We start from the raw sequence: 19,122 nt of genomic DNA, 5'->3' as shown, positions 1-19,122 counted from the left end.
TTGTGCTGCTCTGATTCGTACAGTTTTTTCAGGCACCTTGCAGGGAGGGGACTCAAACACCATCAGAATAAAATATTTTTCGGGGTTCGGGGTCTCCAAGTGGGGGCTCAAGCCACTTTTGGACCAGCGGGTGAGGAGCTCACGTAGAGGCTGGCTGCATCCATGCGCCCCCTGGTGGCTATTGTCCTGCTACCTCATTTGTCTGGGGCAAGATTGTAATCTATTTTTGGATGCAAATAATTCACTCCATAGACACCCTCATATACTGATGCTCACCTCGATTCACTACAGTAGGTACAAGAAGGTGGCAATATTTGGAAAAGTGTCTGAAGCAAAATGTTCGATGTGTTGGTTATTCCTTTGAAATGTATTACTGCAGTATACAGTTTGAAAGTGTTTATTAAAGCATTTTTAAAGGGAATTAAAAAATCAATCAATCTTTCTTGGATATTTTCTCAAATGGGCTGTAGCCATTGAGTGACTGAAAAATGCCGCACAAAAAATGAACATCAATTGGAAAAGCTTAATCTGATGAAAAGTGAAAATCAATATCAAGAGCTTCTGAAATACAACAACAAACAGAAGCACGACTTGCAACCAGAGGACAAGAGCAACTTTCTCCAGGGCAAATGAGATGCCAGAGCAAACTGAAGCAAGACCTGCTGACATGAGGCCAAGAGAAACATCCTGCAGGGCTCATGAGACACTATTCGACCAGGACACGGGCAACATAGGGTACCCTAGCTAGTAATTAAGAAAAACCATAACCAACATTACCAAAATCAAGAGGGGGCAACATTTCAGAAATACTATAACCAACATTGGCAAAGTAAAGACAAAAAACAATATTTCAGAAAGATTATAACCATTATTCTTAGAGTGAAGAGGAAGCAATAGTTGAGCATTATAACAACAAGCATTGCCTAATCCAAAAAAGGGCAAATATAACAAAGAGACATTGTCAGGATTTATGTGCTGTGAAAGTGGGAAGTTGAGAATGGCAGGAGAGAAGCCCTCCTTGTAAAAAAAATATCAAGGTGAAGAGGAGCATAACCTGCATTGCACATGGTTATTGAAACAGTGGAGCAAACAGCACCAATGAGTACTGTATCCTCACAGAGGAAATTGTGAATCTCAATGTCTTTGAAAGTCAAAGACTTTTCCAAATGTTTGAAGCAAGCTTCACCATTGAGTACTTGCAGCAGTGTAGAGGAGACCCCAGACGTGGCCTGCACCCCTGCCCCTTGCTTCGAGGTGCCAGTAAAGTACTCGCCAAGGTATGTGATGTACGAGGAGCAGCTGAACCAACATAGGGCTGCAATGGGCCTCTGCCCTGTGTACATTGGAAGATCAATACCTGTTGAAATGCCCATAACCAGGCAACCCTGGGCAGCACGGTACCCAATCAGACAACCCTACCAGCCATTGATAAGGAAAGAGGAGGAATGCCTACACACGGTCCATGAAGAGACTCCAAAAGCCATAATGGAAGGCCAGTGGAGATGAAACAAGGACCAGAGCAGCTCCAAGAACGAACTGAAGGAGTACTGAAAGCATGCATGCCAGTACTGACAACTGCGAGGATAATTGTAAAGGACAAAGGGGAGAAACACTGTGAAAAACATATGAGAATGGTGCCATGGGACAAGATGGAAGCAACCGCCTTATTGAACGTGTGCAAAATAAGCTTGAAACGCAAGATATCGATTCTGCTTGCAATGCTTAGTAGAAGTTAGAGCAGCAAGTGCCGACTGTATACATCTACCTTAACAAAAACAAAGAGGTGATGGCTGGAAGGTTTAGAATTAATCTTAACCACTGGCGTTGCTCTGGGCAACCCTCCAGACCACCGTTCTTCACCTGCCAAGCCATTACAGAAGGGGAAAGACCATATGCAAATCAGGCTTGGCCCCACCCCAAAAGGGGCAGTCCAGCCCGAACTGCTAGGTCACATCCCTTCTGCACGAGACCACAAGCATCCCCAAACATGTTTCGCCCTTGTTGGGGCTCATCAGTGAGGAGTAGCTTGGGTCTCTAGGCCCAGCAGGCACGGACCCACGTCTGGGCATACCCGTCCCACTCGGGGTGACAAAGCAAAAACAAAGAGGTGATGGCTGGAAGGTTTAGAATTAATCTTAACCACTGGCGTTGCTCTGGGCAACCCTCCAGACCACCGTTCTTCACCTGCCAAGCCATTACAGAAGGGGAAAGACCATATGCAAATCAGGCTTGGCCCCACCCCATAATTGTAAAGGACAAAGGGGAGAAACACTGTGAAAAACATATGAGAATGGTGCCATGGGACAAGATGGAAGCAACCGCCTTATTGAACGTGTGCAAAATAAGCTTGAAACGCAAGATATCGATTCTGCTTGCAATGCTTAGTAGAAGTTAGAGCAGCAAGTGCCGACTGTATACATCTACCTTAATACAGCACAATGTACACGTGCGACCCCATTTTGCATAAACAGAAGTAATCCCAGGCGGCCAAGGCCTGACTGGCCAAGTTTCATATCCAGACCCAAGCTGAGGAAAGGAGTGGGATCGAAATTTAACAAAGGATGGCTCATGCCGGGAAATCAAGGTCAACCAGAGAAGGGGAAGTGAGCGTGAGCTCACAAAGCTCCAACTTCAGAGCATGCAAGCCCGCCCGTGAAGGTCAAGATAAGAGAGGCCCATGCAGGTGGCTAAGCGTATACAGAATTAAATGCACAAAAGGTTGGAAACTGAAGCAGATTCACGGTGGACCAACACGTGACCAGACAGGCGCGAAGATGTACCACCGCCTGATGTCATCCAGAACCACAGGGTGCCATAACTTTTCCTGATAAGAGACTACAGATCCGAGGCCGTACCCAGCCAACTAATTGACACATAGCCCTAAACCACTGATTGATGGAAGGGAGGCAGGGTGAATCTTGGGACACTAGGCACCTGGGTGTCTATTCTGCATGCTGCTAATTAAAATGGAGATTTATGTTTAGGGGTGTAACTTGCCCAATCACAAGGGAGCATGTAATCTACGGTCCTATAGACATTGTAACCAATGAGACGTCGTACATGTAGTGACGTCAGTCACATATGGTGTAGAGGGAAGGGCGTAGATGCCCACCCAATAAGAGTTATACAATCCACTTGCATTATTTCCATATACAGTTATACCACCTATACTTAAGTTACCTTTCCCAACTAATTGTATTGCATGATGATTTTTTGTAGAATTAGACGTCAATGATGACAGATTTTTCCCATAAAAGAGGCTGTTGGACTAATGTTCGAGGAAGTCGGGGTGAGGCAGGTGTTTGTGATGCTGCTGATTTCCATAAGCCGATTTATGTATCATTAAACGGACTTCCCTTTGCCAATTTACTGAGTCCTGATTATTGATCCTTGCCGGAGTGTGTGAATCCTGCACTCTGTCCTCGCATTTCTAGTATAATGCCCTTAAGCCCTATAGAAGTTATCCCAACCCATCCTGTTCTATATAATAAAGGTGCTGACCTTCATTGATGACTCCTGTATACTTCATAGTTTCCCCATCACTCATAGCACTGTCAGATTGTATGAGGAACAATGAGTACAGTATGGGCAGATTGCATTACGCCCATTGTGGCAGATTATATTATGCTTACTTGGGCACAGTTAGCAGAGATGCTTAGCATAGTTGGTGCATAACTGACCCATTTAGCATGTCATACCTGGATTACAATAGACTCAGGTACCACAGTATGGTGAGTTAACAAGCGGCCATCTTGGCAGAGCATGACCAGATTCCATTAAGCCCACATACCACGTTATAGCAGATACCATTATGCTGAGTTAGTACTTCAAGACCTGATTTTGTTATGCTCTGTAAACACAGCAAGGATATGTTCCATTAGGCATAGACAGCTCTGCAAGGCCTTATTTTATTATGCTCATTAGCACTGTAAGGCCAGATGTAATTATGCTCAGATGGTAGGGGAAGAAATGATGTTATTAATCCCAGTTAACACTGCAATGACAGATTACATTATGTCTAGTTAACTCTGCAAGGCCTAGTTCAGTTATGCCAAATTCCATTAAGACAATTAGCTCTGCAATAGATTATTTCACTATGCAGACCCTCCAGCTTATAGCGATTTTGCGATCCCGCAAAATGCCGCAAAAACTGTTGTTTTGTGCAAAAAGGGCTGTTTTTGCAAAAAAATTAACTGCAAAAACTACAATAAAAAAAAATCCTCAGGGTCCCAGATTCTCAAAACCTATCAATGCAGGAAATGAAATGAACAAACACATCTCATCACTTGCGCCAAAAAAAAGAGCAGCCCAATCCACAAGGGACACTTGAATGGGCACATTTTATTAAAATGTGCCCCTTGTGGATTTTATATGCGCGCCCATTCAGATCGCCTTTTCCACCTCTGAGTAAATCAGGGGGCGTTTCTGCCAATTTAAAAGCGCATCCTAAATTTCCACGCAAGATGCACTTTTAAATGTGCAGAAATTGTAGGCAACCATATGCGCAAGCGAGCTGGGGGTGCCACTGGATAACAGGGGGCCTCATTAAAAGTCTGGCGGTAGCCGTGCTGGTAAAAACGGCACGCCTTGCGCCAGAGTCATTTTTTTTCTGGCAGTCCCTCTGGCCAGAGGCTGGAAAAAAAAAATCCCCATTCCCATCAGGTCCCATTGGACTCGATGGGAATGGGGAGGAAGGATGCACCGGCATTGTGTGCAACAGTGCTGGTGCATCCGTCAAGGTCTGCGAGCGGGTGCCATTCCGCCCGCCAGGTCAGACCTGGCGGGCTGAAAGGCACCCGCTCGCAGAACTCGTAGTTTGCCGGACCAGAAACAATGGTAGCAGCAAGTTTACCAGTACCGTTGTTTCCGGCCCAGCAACCTCATAATGACCCCCAGGGTCTTTCTTGACCCGGTCATGCATTTTTTTAAGGTATATGAACCGCTACTATGTTGCTTGCATTTCTGTTCCTCAAACAAGATAGAATGCGTTTTTTGGGTCGCATTTTACAGTGGATGTGCTGGGAGCTTTCAGAACACTGTCGGGAGAACGCTTCTATTCAAGGTACTACCCATTTTGACCGCCAAAAATCGATCGAATGGTACAATTTGACCTATTTCGCCAGTACCATTCCATCAATTTTTAGAAATACCGAACATGTGGAGCAGGGATTGCGGGGGTGTCACCCGCTCCTAATGTTCAGTATTTCGGCCTTGGGGGTTTCAGGGGTGTCCCCCGCTTTCTCAAAATTGGAGGTGGGGGACTGAAAACAAAAACAAACTAAAAACTAAAAAGGGACCCTGCGGCGTCCGATCCGTCCTGCATTAGAGGGACTGATCTGACACCGCAGGGTTGGAGGGGAAGCGGCAGCGACCAAGCAGTTAACTAGGGGAGGAGGTGGGGTGGTGGTAAAAGGTACATTTTGGGTTGTTGGGCTGAAGTGCAAATCTATTTGCGGCAAAACTGAAAAACTGTTCGGCCAAGACAGAGACATCCGGGATTCTTCCTATTAAATTAATACAAAAGATACATAATAATGACACCCTGACTCTCTTTCAGCCTTGCATTCTGCCTCTTTCCTACAATGTGTCAATCTAACACCCTCCAGATAATACAAAATGTCCCGCAAAAATGACACAATAAATAAAGGTTTGTGCCGCAAAATTTTCCATTTCATGCCGCAAAATCCTGGAAGGTCTGACTATGGCCAGTGAGCTCTGCAAGGCCATTATGTCCACTTAGCACTACTAGTGCCAGAACATGTAAGGACGTTAGACCACGCCCCACAGTACATGTGGTCCCTGCGACGTGTCTGATGGACGCCCAACAGTTCCTCTCAATCCCATGCCTTGCCATGCTGTGTCCAAATGCCCTGCCTTGTCCTGCAGATGCAACTGTCCCTAGCTAAGAACATCTGCAGAAGGTTAGTGCGGAACAGGACATATTGACAAAGTAGACGCTCTGGCTTCTGAGACTTTTTGCTAGGTGGTTGCGGTAGGGGCTGAATTTAAAGTCATTGGGCCTCATTACGACCCAGGCAGTAGAGGGTTAATGGTGCCGGTAGAGCTGCCGGCGCCGTTAACCCTCTACCGCCTCATTACGAGGTCTTCTCGCGGGTCCCGCTACGGACATCTGGTAAAACCAGGCGTCCTTAGTGGGACCCGCTAGCAGACCAGGATGCTAACAATGGGCCCGTCATTAACGGAAAGGGAATTACCGTGCCCTCCAAGGTCAGAATGGCCCGGTAATTCCCCATTCCAGGTACCCGGACCCGGTACCCGGAATGGGGGTAGCCTTGCCGCTAAAAGCAGCATGGCTACCTCCATACTCGTAATGAGGCCCATTGTCACCAATTCCTTCCGGTGACTGCTGAAGGTTTTCAGTAGCCTACTTTCTGATGGGGCTTCTGTAGGTTTAGTTTGGAAGGCTCATGGCCTTAGGGACATCAGCAACCGTGTCAGTCTTTGTTCTGACCTGTTCTCTTTTGCATCTACAATTCCCCTCTTGATCAAGACTCGAACCTGGTTGGTCTCTTGACTTTCCTCATGATTTATATTTTTTTAAGGTTAGCTTTCGTATGATTTGTGTTCTATGCTCTTGACAACGTCTTGCAGGTTTCTCCCAGAACCAATATTCCCTCACATGAGCATTGCGCTCTCTAAGAAATAAAATAGACCAGGTTGTCTCCATGACCCCTGCAAGAGGGTATAGGGAAAATAATTGAGTGGCCACTGAAGGAGTGATACTACATTCCTCTCCTGTGCTCCACCACTATCGAGTAGCCAGTCACAGGAAAGTAATCTACTCTCTCTCCCCATCCACGCTTCCTTTGATAGTAGGGACTGCAAGGCTGGCGCGGTTGAGGGAGAGTAGGGAATGCTGGATCCTGGTGTTCCAGCTCTCCTAATGTTTTAGGTAAGCATTCCACAGTGTCCAATGCCCACCTTAGCATACAGAGTGATACACACAGCACTCAATGGTTCGAATTGAGTCATTAGTCTAGCTGATGCCTTGAGCCCCTCTACACACAAGCAATACAAATAGATGGAAAATGGCTGCTCTGCCACCAATTATCCAACACAATAAGACAAGAGAGTGCATGCATATACTCTAGGGCAGGGGCCTGTGTCCTGCGGCTCTCAGGATGTTTTGGACTACGACTTCCATGATCCCTCACAAACCATTTCCTTGCCTGTCTGGGCCTGATGGGAGTTTTAGACAAAGTGTCAAGACAACCAAATGATGTTGACCCCTGCTCTACGGATAATGGAAGACCAAGAAATGTACATGCAGAACCATAAGAAATGTCTCCATACAAAGCATGCTTTAATAATAGATAGATTATCAGATACACATATCTCAACTCATGTTTTATGTGATACCATCATATTGTAAAGAATCACTCTACACATGTTATACTAAATATGTGCTCTAATAAATATTCAGCCCTTGTGGTTACGTGCGTTTCTGTACAACATACCTCGATAAAGAACGTTGCCCAGAATTTACTCCAGTACTTGGACTCGGCCAAGGCCCCATGACTCGACAGGTGACTTCCTTTGACGGTTATGATGCTGTGGGCGACACCAAGGATGAGAATCCCGAACAGGAAAAGGACAACATTATACGAGCGTAGGCACATAAACCCTGGGAATGAAAAGAGGAATACCTGAGAGTTCAGAAGAAACTTGAACCAAGTACATTTAAGGATATGGAAAGCAGGCCACACAATGTAAACAGAGGTAGTTACACCTTCTGAGCCGAGGGGCGTAAACTGGTGAACATAGGGCCCAGAAATCAGGAATTTGGTCTACGTAATCTAGGGCTTTCATCTGTGGAATCTAAGGCTGTGGTCTGAAGAGTCTAATGATCTGGTCTGTAGAGTATGGGTCTCTGGTCTAGGAAGCATAGGGTTCTGTTCAGGGCAGGGCCAAGTTGCGTTGGATCAAGCATGGTGTCCTGGGGAGTCCTCTGGTTCAGGTAGTCTAGGGTTCTATTCCGGGGATCCAGAGCTATGGTGTTTGTGAACTAGGACTGTGGAATCTAGGTCTGTGATCAAGAGAGTATAGTGCCAGTTTTTCGGGAATCTACAACTGTGTTCTGCAGAATCTAAAATAGTGGTCCTGGAAATCTATGGCTTTGGTCTGAGTAGGCTGCGGTTGATGTATGTGGATCCTACGGTTGTGTTATGGGAAATCTAGGACTAAAGAAGGTATTATGATTCTAGAGCTGTGGTGGGAAAGGTATAAGGCTGTGTCTGAAGAGTCTGAAGCTGCTGTCTATGTAGCCAAGAAATGTGGTTTGCATGTGCCCAATCTTCCTAAACAAAACTAACAACAAAGATGGCCACCAAGGAAAATAGAAAAGGCAGTAATGGATGGGTGAGCAAGAGGGAGGATGAAGAGGGAGGCCGGAGTGAAAAACAGGTCAGTGGGATGGTGGGGGCCGTGGACTGACCTTTGGGGAAAGGGTGCCTGTGGGACCACAAGAGGAGAGGCAATAGGGAGAGAGTGAAGGAAAAATAGTAGACAACTATGGGAGAGGCACTGGTGACTGTAGAGAATGTGGGGGTGGTTCCATCTGATTGACTACACGTTTACCCCCAGGTGCTAATTTACTATATGCCACTTCATCATACGCCACTGTCACACCAAGCCTCACTTAATCTTTCCCACACATCCCCTCTCTGAAAATGTGCCCCCAATTGACTCTCCCAATCTCGTTGGAATTAACCACATTTCTCCCTATTCCCAATTGTTGACTATATGTTTGTAATATGTCTAAAATGACAATAAGAAACTGTTGGTTCTTGATATGCTGTGTCACTGTGAACCCCTGACAACATAGGGTGGATCTGTTATAAATCCCCAGTTGTTTTTCAAAGTATGATTTGTTGAAATGTTGTTAACTGTATTGGTGTTAGGCTCATTTTCATCTGGCAGTATGTCATGTTATGTTATATATGGTTTTCAAAATTACATTGAGGATCATTACGAGTTTGGAGGCAGCCATGGCGCTATTAGCGCCATGGCTGCCTCCAAACCCGGGTCCGGGTCCGGTCTGGCAGAATGGGGACTTACCGGGATATTCCGACCTGTGCAGACCCGGTAAGTCCCCATTCAGTTTACCATTCCCCATTCCCATTTGAGCCCCCATAGGGCTAAATGGGAATGGGGAAGGCGCTAACGGGTCCTGCAGGGAACGGCTGGTCAGACCAGCCGTTCCTGCTTGGACCCGCTAAGGGACCTCAGAATAGGGCAGTAAGGGTTTACCGGCACCGGTCTCCTTACCGGTGCCCGTTAACCCTTTCCGCCCACCTCGTAATGAGGCCCATTGTCTTTTTGAACAATACACAATAACTGCGTTCAAAAATTGCTTTGAGTAAATCTTTTCTCGTCTATATAGTTGTGTTGTGTCCAGAATTGCTCTGATCTACTTTCTTTTGTGACATTGTGAATACCTGGAACGGTCAGGGAATAGCCAGCGGCCCCTCTTTTTATTGCACCTTTTTTATGTAGACAGGGGTAGCCGGGGATGTTATTTCACCAAAATGCCAGGGGTAGCGGATGTGACATCACATGACCCTTGACCTCTGATGACATCACAGGAAGTTATGTCATTTGACCCCACCCCAAACTGACATCACGGGAAGTGAGGGAACACGACCTTTCACCACTTGACTAAACAGGAAGTGGCATCACATAGAATTGTTCCCAAGTACACTACGAAAAACATGGTTATGGTATCACTATGAGGTGATATACATTTCATACAAGAATGGATCACCATATGTATCATCAATATCAGTGTGTATAGGCCCATATGACCAAATTACTGTGAATGCATGCAGACGTCCTAGGCCAAATGATAATGATGCATTATGTTATAGCACTTACGCTTAAGCGCTTCATATAGAAGAAATATACATACAATATCACCCAACCTGTGTTGGACTCATTTATTGATCTCACAAGGATGAAAGGCGGAGTTGAGGTGTTTAAGAACAGACTAAATCAGTGACTCTACCCCTGAAGTGTACCTGACATAAATCTTTAACGAATCTAGCAATTTTTGTATAGAATTCTAGAAAGAGAAATTATTTGTTATTCCTATTAATTCTTATTTAGGGTCACTTGTGGAACCCCCTGTTTTTTTAAGAGGCCTGAACAAGAATGCCAGCCGCTCCAGAAACAAAGAGCCACATGACACTGCCACAGCCCAGGAGCTTACATTTGAGAAAATATATGTACATATTTATTATTTTTTAGGGGTAGTAAGGGAGACCTTAGGGGTAGCAAGGGAGACCTCAGGGGTCGCACCTGTGACCCATGGTGAACCCCAAATTACGTCTCTGGGGGAGCACCTGATTTAAATGCATTTAAATGCAGGTAGTGCCTGAGCAGGCAAGAGGCACCCAAAATCTGCAAAAGCCCACTCAGCAGCGCTATGTGGGCATTTACAGATGTCAATGTCACTATGGTGGGCACAGTTACAATAGCCTCAGGCCTACATGTTAGGACAATCCTAGCTACACCTCTGCACAGACTGCCACCTCTGGCTCCGGGTCTTTGGGAGTCTTGTGCAATGTTGGCAGGTTTTCTGATGCATTTTTTCTTCTGTCACACTTTTGCAAAAGAGAATTTGTATTTTCTCTATGTTTTTCAGTTCTGGGGAGGCTGTGGTTTTCATGTCAAAGTTTCCGAAGTGTAGAGCATCCTGGTATCTTGGTACTGGTTCAATAACTGAGCAAGCAGGTTTTCTTCTTTACGGTTCAGGGTGCTCTAGTTACAGAGCCAGTCCTCCTGCAGTCTCCTGGTCATGCTTCACACAGGCCTGGATTGATCCCCAGACTCAGTCTCCGCCCGTGTTTCATGTTCTTGAGGAATAGTAGATATTCTGGGAAGCTTTCTTCTCTCTTCAGTAGTCAGTAATATTTCATTGTGATTTGTGTCTGCACCGGTTGCAAGTGGATTTTATGGCTTCATTTGCTTGCTGCGCCTTTTCATGTGGTGCTTTCATGGCCCGTGAATAGCGCTCTAGGCCCCTCAAAATGTCTTGGAAAATAATTACCACTGTTTCCGTTTTGTTTATTTTCATGGACCACAAAGTGCAGGAGAGTTCTTTTGCCCTGCCTGTGTAGGTGGCCAACGTACTAGATCATCTTCATAAAAGAGTCACTGGCCCTCATTACGATACCGGCGCTAAACCATGGCGCTATTAGCACCATGGTTGGTGCCGGTATCGTAACGTGTCTGCCATGGTGAAATGGGGAAATACCGCCCCATTCCAAGGTTGGCGGGGCGCTATTTCCCCATGGCCCTTCCCCATTGCCGTTTTTGCCCCATAGGGCATAACGGGAATGGCGAAGGCGCTAAGTACAGTACCGCAAATTGCGGTACCATACTTACCGCGAAGGTCCCTTTGCGGGTCCCTACTTTAACGGCAGGCGCTAATGGGTTAACGGCGCCGCAGCCTTTTACGGTGCCGTTAACCCATTAGCGCCAGGGTCATAATGAGGCCCACTCTATCTTTGTATCCCCGTGCTATAGACCTGGCGCTGATGAGGCCTCCAATGTGACAGGCAAGTGTGCACTGCATAGAGGGATGTGGCACATTTTTAAGTGGCTTCTTTCTGGAGCTGAATTATCTCCCATTTCAAAATTCTTGTTATTATTTGTTGGTTCAGTGGCTGTTGGGGTCCCAAATAAGTTATTCATTTGCTTGGCCTTCTGCAATTATTCTTCATATTTAAAACCTGCTTGACAGAGCTCTCACATGGTCTCCAAATAAAGCAGAGGTCTGCAACCTGCAGCTCCCAAAAGGTTTAGAACTACTACTCCCATGACCCCTCACGATTGACTATGCTGGCTAGGTCTAATGGGAATTGTAGTCCAAAACATCTGGAAAACCAAAGGCTGCAAAGCCTTGAACTGGAGGCAACAGCATTCTGTTGTTACTGCAAGTATTGACAATCCAGCCAAATCAGATGGAATCCATTACTTCTAATCTGTGCCTCTCCCAATCCACTTAGCCACAATCTTTCCCAGAGCTAGGAGTGTAGCAGTGGGAAGTGGGCATTGACACAATACAACACACTTGTTTTACAGTAAACTGCCTAAAAGACATAAGCTCCCCTCTATTACAGTGAGCACTACACACCATATCATGGCTCCAACACACAAGTAAGCATGCTGACTATATGTACATACTGTCTCTACTGTACAGTAGCCAGTCTCTATGATTGTATGGCCGTTGTGTGAATTATCCATGAAAGTATGTAAACATGCAATAAAATACATTTAAAAAAAGTGATAGCAGTGGATAACTCAATTTTTGAGGTGCCGGAACAATTGATCAGCGAGCAGCGGCCTTAAATCTTTGCTCCCACATAGATTGTTGGGAGCGAGCCATGGCTTCCAATATCATGCAGAGCACTGTGTGTCTGAACAGCTATGTGCTTCAATGGACGCCTATGTCACACTCTCCTCCCACTCGCACTGCCCATGTGGTCAGTCCAGATGATCAGGTGTGAACTCCAAAAGATGAGGGTCGGGCGTTGAGGAAGTAAAAATGGATGCATGTGGGGGGTGTTCTCAGACCAGACACTTGGCCAATACATCTGGACATTTTTGCAAACATCATATTGCTCTCTGGTACATGTTCTGTACAGTAGTTGGTCTTTTGGAATGGGGCCAAAGAAGCAGGGATATATGGATTAGAGTAGGCATTCAAATTTCAGTGGGAAGTGGGCATTATCACAAGCACCCTTGCTTTACAGTAAACTGGCTATATACAGTATACAGCATCTCCCCTCCTTTACACTGACCTGGCTTGCTCCTCCGAATCCAGCTCCAACACCAAAATAAGTATGCTGAATACATGCATTTACACTATACCTACAGTGCAGTAGCGGGTCCCTATGACAGTATGGACCGCTGTGTGAATTCCCCATGAAAGTATGGAAATAAAAACTAAAAGGGAAAGCGGGGGTGGGGGGCATTGAGAACTACAACCTATTGGTCTGGACCACACATTTTATGAAGAGCTTGCCTGCAGCAGCCTCAAACCCTTGCGCCCAAATCTATTGCAAGGAGCAAGGCAGCTGAAGCAGAGAGCCGCCGGAAAGGAGCCACCGAGTGGTGAAATGAGAAACAGCATCATGAAAGGTTGTGTACGGCCATCGTCGCCAATAGAATGGGGCAAAATCATCGCCGAAAGAGGTGCTCCATCGGCTTGTTCAGCTGATAAAGACAAATAGATTTTAAGAACTCGCTGACACGTGCTGTATGCTGGGATTCGGATGAACTCCATGTAATTCCAAAATGAGCTGGGAACGAATACAAACCCCACCAATAACCTCCTACTATTCACCTACAACTTAAGTACTGATGCTCAGCACCTCGAGCCTGTTTGCAATATCTTCACTTATTTACGCTGGGCCTCATTACAAATGGCCCGGTATTGAAACAACGGCGACGGTAAATCCACCGCCACCGTTGTTTCCATGCCGGGCGATCACAACTCCTGCAGGCGGGAGGTGATGTTCCCGCCAGGTCTGACCTGGCGGGTTTAACACGCCCGCCTGCAGGCAGACGAGGAAACACCGGCAGCATTACGAGATGCTGCCCGTGTTTCCATGATCCCCATTCCCATCGAGTCCCATAGGACTCAATGGGAATGGGGATTAACACCATTCCGCCTCCGTGATTCCCGGAAAACCGGGGTTGTAATGCCCCGGTAATTCCGGGAATCACGGAGGCGGAATGGTAATACAAGTCCGGCGGTAACCAGGCGGTTTTAACGCCTCAGTTACCATCGGACTTGTAATGAGGCCCACTGTCTTCTAGAGACATATGGGGATTATCTGAACAGTACTTATCGGGGATACTGGCTGGGTCAAGGCCAAAGGTACTCTGAGCAAGTTTGGACAGGAGTTAACTAAGAGGATGCAGGGTAGGGGGGAGTGGGGCTCTACCGCCGAACTTCCCACAGACGGATGCTGAAACTTCAGGAGTACAATGTGTCTCTTACATAAATACCAGGGGCTAGATAACAGAAATGTTGCAGAGGTGCAAGTAAAAAGTTTGACATAGTGCAAAACAAAATGGGTCCACCTTAGAAAACGTTTGCACCATGACGAGTGCAATTTTGACGGATAGTGGCACTAGGACAAACATAGCTCTAGTTAAAAAAAACACATATATAACACGTTTTTGCACGGGACAAAGTGTGCCATCGTGCTATATACCACTCCGTATTAGCACTCAGGAAAACTTTGCCCTGGTGTAAAGATGCATTGAAAGAATATTTTTTTGCCCACAGGCAAAGTTTGCCCCAGTGGTAATACCATGCAACAGTGCACTTGTAATGATGCGTAGGTTTTCTAATATGGCCCAATGTATTTTGCACTAGTGCCCTAGCGCTAATACAGTGCAAATGTGCACTTGATCCAGTGCAAAGTTGCTGTAATCTGACCCCAGGTAGTGAAAACCCTGCAGACTAGCTGTCATGCTGTCCTGGTAAATCAGAGAAAGAAGGGGGGCCATGAGGAGAAATAAAAGTGCCTGTTGACCTGAACCCTAAAGCAGCTGTGTCCAAATCCATGTCCTTGATGGAGTTAGTAGAACATTCTGCACGATAGGAATGCGTTCCAATCATATTCAAATCCATAACATCTGGGGACTGGAGAAACGTTCTATATGTCATTAGAACACAAAACAAAATAGCCAAATCAATATTACAGGGATTGTGGCAGATTGGGCATGGACTGTCGATATCTCTGGAAAATCTGCTAATCATGGCTAATATAGAGAGTTTTACAATTGGCCCCTTTAAGGCCACCAGGGAGCAGCAAAAACAAAAACAAAACTGCGTAAAAAAGTTTGGATTCCCCTCCTGGAGGAAAACCTTGATGAACACGTACGTCAATGCGTCTGGTGTCAGGCGTCATTACCGACAGAGAAAACGTGTGCACTCCAGAATCATAATGTCCTACAGACCATGAAGCAGAGGAGGGCCATGGTAAGCTCTGTACAGATCCACGATACCCAAAGTGGATGACCCGAAGAACGCCAAGACGACTAGCAGCCACAGCAACTGTACTATCAATTAATTCATGCCTAATCTTTTTTCTGTATTTTTTTTAAAACAGGCTTTATTCGTTTTCTTACATATATGACAGCAGTACAGTATGGAACATCATATACTTTCAATAAATGTGTCCATTAGTGGCATAACAAAGCCGTCGCTAACATTAACTTATTCCCCAACTTTCCCAGCCTCCCCCCACCCCGTTCCCACCCTCCTGAATTGCCTGTAGTGTTAACACCTAGCTTGTGTATATGGTGATTCCCTAGTGTTGAGTTGCCTGTGTCATCGGCAGGAGTGTATCTGCCATCTCCGGGCCCTCGGCCTCTGGTGCACAGAATGACTGTGTTAGCTCATTCCATAATGTAATGAATGCGTTGGTGTCAGAAAGGCACATGTGTACCACGCGCCTCCAGGCAGCTGTTTCTGCTAATGTCCATTTCTTAAGGTCTCGTCACCAATCCTCTATATTGGAGCCACGCGGGGATTTCCATGCCATAGCTATCCTGCGTCAAGCCGGTATAAATGCTATGTCTTTCATTTTGGATGCATACGGTTTAGGTTTGGAGCGCATAAAGCGTCGCAGCAAGCAAGCATGTGGCGACAACAGGTTTGTAATAAAACCTACTTTACTCAATCTGGATGCCACCTCTTCCCAGTATTTTCTAATGATAGGGCATGCCCAAAACATGTGTAATAATCCAGCGTCTGAGGCGTTGCATCTAGGACAGTGTTGTGCGGCTGCACTGGGGAATCTTGAAATTCTAAGGGGTGTTAAGTATGCCCTATGAGTGATGAACAGCTGGATCAGCTGCAATCTAGCATTGTGAGACACTTTCTTATGATACTGTAATATCTCTGTCCAGTCTGTGTCCTGGAAGGGGGCACCCAGTCCTGACTCCCATTTGCTTCTAATCGCCAAAGCCCCAGAGGGTCTTCTGGACAAGAGAAAGTCGTATAACCTGGTTATTGCATGGGAGCCTTCCACTATGTCATACAGAATGTCAACTACTGAGTGCGTTTCAATTATCTCGCTATATGTTGGCCATCTGCGCAGTATTGCTCTCTGGATGGTGCGATGCAGCAGATATTGGCCTTGGTGTAGGCTGGTAGTATTTACTAGCTCCTGGAAGGGTATGAAGGAGGTGCCATGAATCAGGTCTTCAATAGTGGTGATGCAGTGTGATTCCCAATGTATGCAAATACCCAGCTGTCCTTGGGATGCAGTTGGAACAAGTGACACTAGGAGAATTTGTACAGAGAATGGATCTGTCAGTCCCATCAATGTGAGTGCCCTGTCCAATAGTTGAGTGCCTAGTGATACCAGGTGTGAGCCCTGAGTGACCCGGGGCTTTTTGGGCCACAATAACTCTTTGAGGAAGCAACTTTGTGCAGTGGGCAGAAGTAGCTCAGTGTCTGGAGTAAGCTCATCTGCTAGCCAGCCTACCACGAATTGCAGCTGCCCTGCAATGTAATATGACTCAAAGTGTTGGGCCTTAATACCACCCTCTTCATAAGGCCTCTGCAGGGAGGTGATTAATGTCTAATGTAATGCTATAGTTTGTAAACATATTTTCGTGTTATGATCAAGATGGGCTTTTGTACTGTAAGATCGCTTTCAGAGGGACGGCATACATGGCTTCACCACGCCGCACAAATATACGAGGATCTGTGGATGTGCTCAGGCAGTCGGTGCAGAGACCCTTAAAAGAATGCATGTGTCTTAGCATTATTTCCAAAAGGGCCCCATACTCCCCAGTACGCCAGGTTCACCGGATACTTGGAGTGCTGCCTCTAACATTGCTGCGACACCTGGCTGGGAAGGAATCTGAGAGTCATACTTCCGGATTCCAGGGTCACTTTTTATTTAAGTCTATGTTGATCCAGTGGCAATATGTTCCAGGAGTTTTAGGAACTGCTTGCGTTCAGTGCTAGGGTGTAAAGTACCAAAAAACAAACACGCGCAACAGTGTTCGTACCCAGGTACTACTACTTTCTGTTTTTAGGTGGACGCATTCTGTTTGTTTATTGGATTAGGACTGCCCTTAGAGCGCAAATATGCTGGACATATGACAGTGATGTTTTAAAGTGTTTCCTTTCCACAGGTGGACTCTTCCTACACGCACCCAATGGTATTTAATTGTATAGTTGAAATGGACATTTGCATTGCTACTTCTTATGCAACTTTTACTTTTCTATTTCAGGTGTACTTATCTTTCCGCTTTATGTGTGTCAATTGTTACGAGACCCTGTCCCCTTTAGAGACAGAGAGAGATCACGTGGGGGATGACGTGGGATAGGGGAGGAGCCAGGGAAGAGAGGACAGTATGCAGTTTGAATTTAATAATGGGAGACGGTCCAATCCACTCCGGTGTCGTGTCCTCCTTTCACTAGGCCATCCGGCCTAACGACAGGCGACGAGGCGATCTCCTGCGACCCGGAGTCCTTCCTCCAAGTTGGCGGGTGATCTCATGGCACCAATCGCAGGACCAGTATCCTGTTCCTGTGCGCCTCGGCGCACATTCCAGCCCATTTGCCAGCAATCCCGTTGCGCACCAAGACACCCGATCCCGGGTTACGCAGAGGGAGCATTCCAGACTATTATTTCTCTCTTTACAGATGGACCATTCCTTCTCTGCTCTTATCCTTATAAGATAATGTTGTTATACATTATCTTATAAGAGCTTTTTGCAAACGAGTTTACATATTGCACGCAAAGCTTTATTTTGCCAATCCCACTAAACAGGTGGTCTTCAAAACATTTGGGCCTGAGCCCCCCGAGCAAAATGTGGGCAGGCTTAAATGTGGACAGGCCCACCCAAAAAATGCCAAATGGACAGAAAGTCCAAACGGCTATGAAATATCGAGTGCCCTCAACCTGCTCCCTGTATATTCCCTGGGCTCACCCACCTGCTCCCATTACAGTCTCTGGGCTCCCTGATCCCACTCCGAGCCCAGACCCTGGGTTCTCCCGACTCCAACCCACCACAGACCCTGTACTCTCCCCACCCTACTCCCATCACTATCCAATGCCCCCCAACCCTGCTACCAGCACAGTCCTTGGCCCGGTGGTAGCTGGTGATTTTTTTAAGTGGAGGGGCATAAATATTTCCCCCAGATATGCCATGTTTTGCAAAATAAGGTTGAAATGCTGCATTTTAGAGCACCATTTTCAAACAGTTTGGAATTGGCACTGGGGGGCGCAGGGGGAGGCATGGTTATTTTTTACTGGACATCGGTGACAGCTGCTTCTTTTCTCTTTCATCCATTTATATTCTTAAAACTGAGAACACCACTAACACACTGTATGCTAAGAAACAATTCCCAAGATTACTAGAATTTAAAAGGTAGAATGGAATGTTTCAGGATGTCACAAGTGTGCAGGGTATGATTAACCTTTTACCCAAAGAGAACAGTATTAAGTATACTTTTTAAACAGCCACAGCTATTTAATAGGGTTTGGACTATCAGGAATCTGATGTGGGCTGCGGAATCCAAACACTGCAGGCTGCGTGCGTGCTAGCGGTAATACTGCAAGATTCTGTCTAAGTCTCAGCTGCATCTTATTTAGAGTTGTCTTGAAATGATATCTCTGTTTGTACTTTGCAGTTTGTGTAGCGCTTACACACTGGGTATTCAAGTGCTTCCATCTTCTGTGAGTGACTTAGAGTGTGGCTGAACGCCAGGCGTTTGAAGTCCCTGACAATTCACTCCGTCAGAGCCAAGTCCTCATTGTTGAATCAGGCAAATGCCACTCTGCGTTTTTAGTTCTGTAACATGAACAGGCAACTTATTTTCATTGTAATACAAGGATACAGTGTTATATAGCCTTTAGTTTACTTTGAAGTAGGATGTTTTATTACAAAAGATGTGTTCTCACAACCTTGTGAATTTGTTCTCTTACTTGAGAATGTCACCTCTCTTGCATACATCTGCTCTTCATTTGGACGCATACTATCACAACCGTGTACAATTTGGCCATGTTCTATAAATTGCTCTATGCTCCACCTCTCTGCTTCTGATCTCAATGATTTGTA

The 19,122-nt window shown here is 45.9% G+C and overlaps 1 protein-coding gene across 2 annotated transcripts in view; it reads right to left on the bottom strand.

Moving 5' to 3' along the window:
- FADS6 (fatty acid desaturase 6) overlaps positions 1 to 19,122 on the bottom strand; it is a 229,953-nt gene that overhangs the window by 80,691 nt on the left and 130,140 nt on the right. For both annotated transcript variants that reach the window (XM_069654852.1, XM_069654853.1), the window contains exon 2: positions 7,479 to 7,645. In XM_069654852.1, coding sequence (XP_069510953.1) covers positions 7,479 to 7,645 — 167 coding nt within the window. The remainder of the gene's footprint in view (positions 1 to 7,478; positions 7,646 to 19,122) is intronic.

The sequence above is a fragment of the Ambystoma mexicanum genome, chromosome 3q (assembly GCF_040938575.1).
Source record: "Ambystoma mexicanum isolate Mex_15411 chromosome 3q, UKY_AmexF1_1, whole genome shotgun sequence".
Lineage (NCBI taxonomy): Eukaryota > Metazoa > Chordata > Amphibia > Caudata > Ambystomatidae > Ambystoma > Ambystoma mexicanum.
Note: the sequence above shows the minus strand (reverse complement) of the source record. Positions and strands in the feature narration are given on the sequence as shown.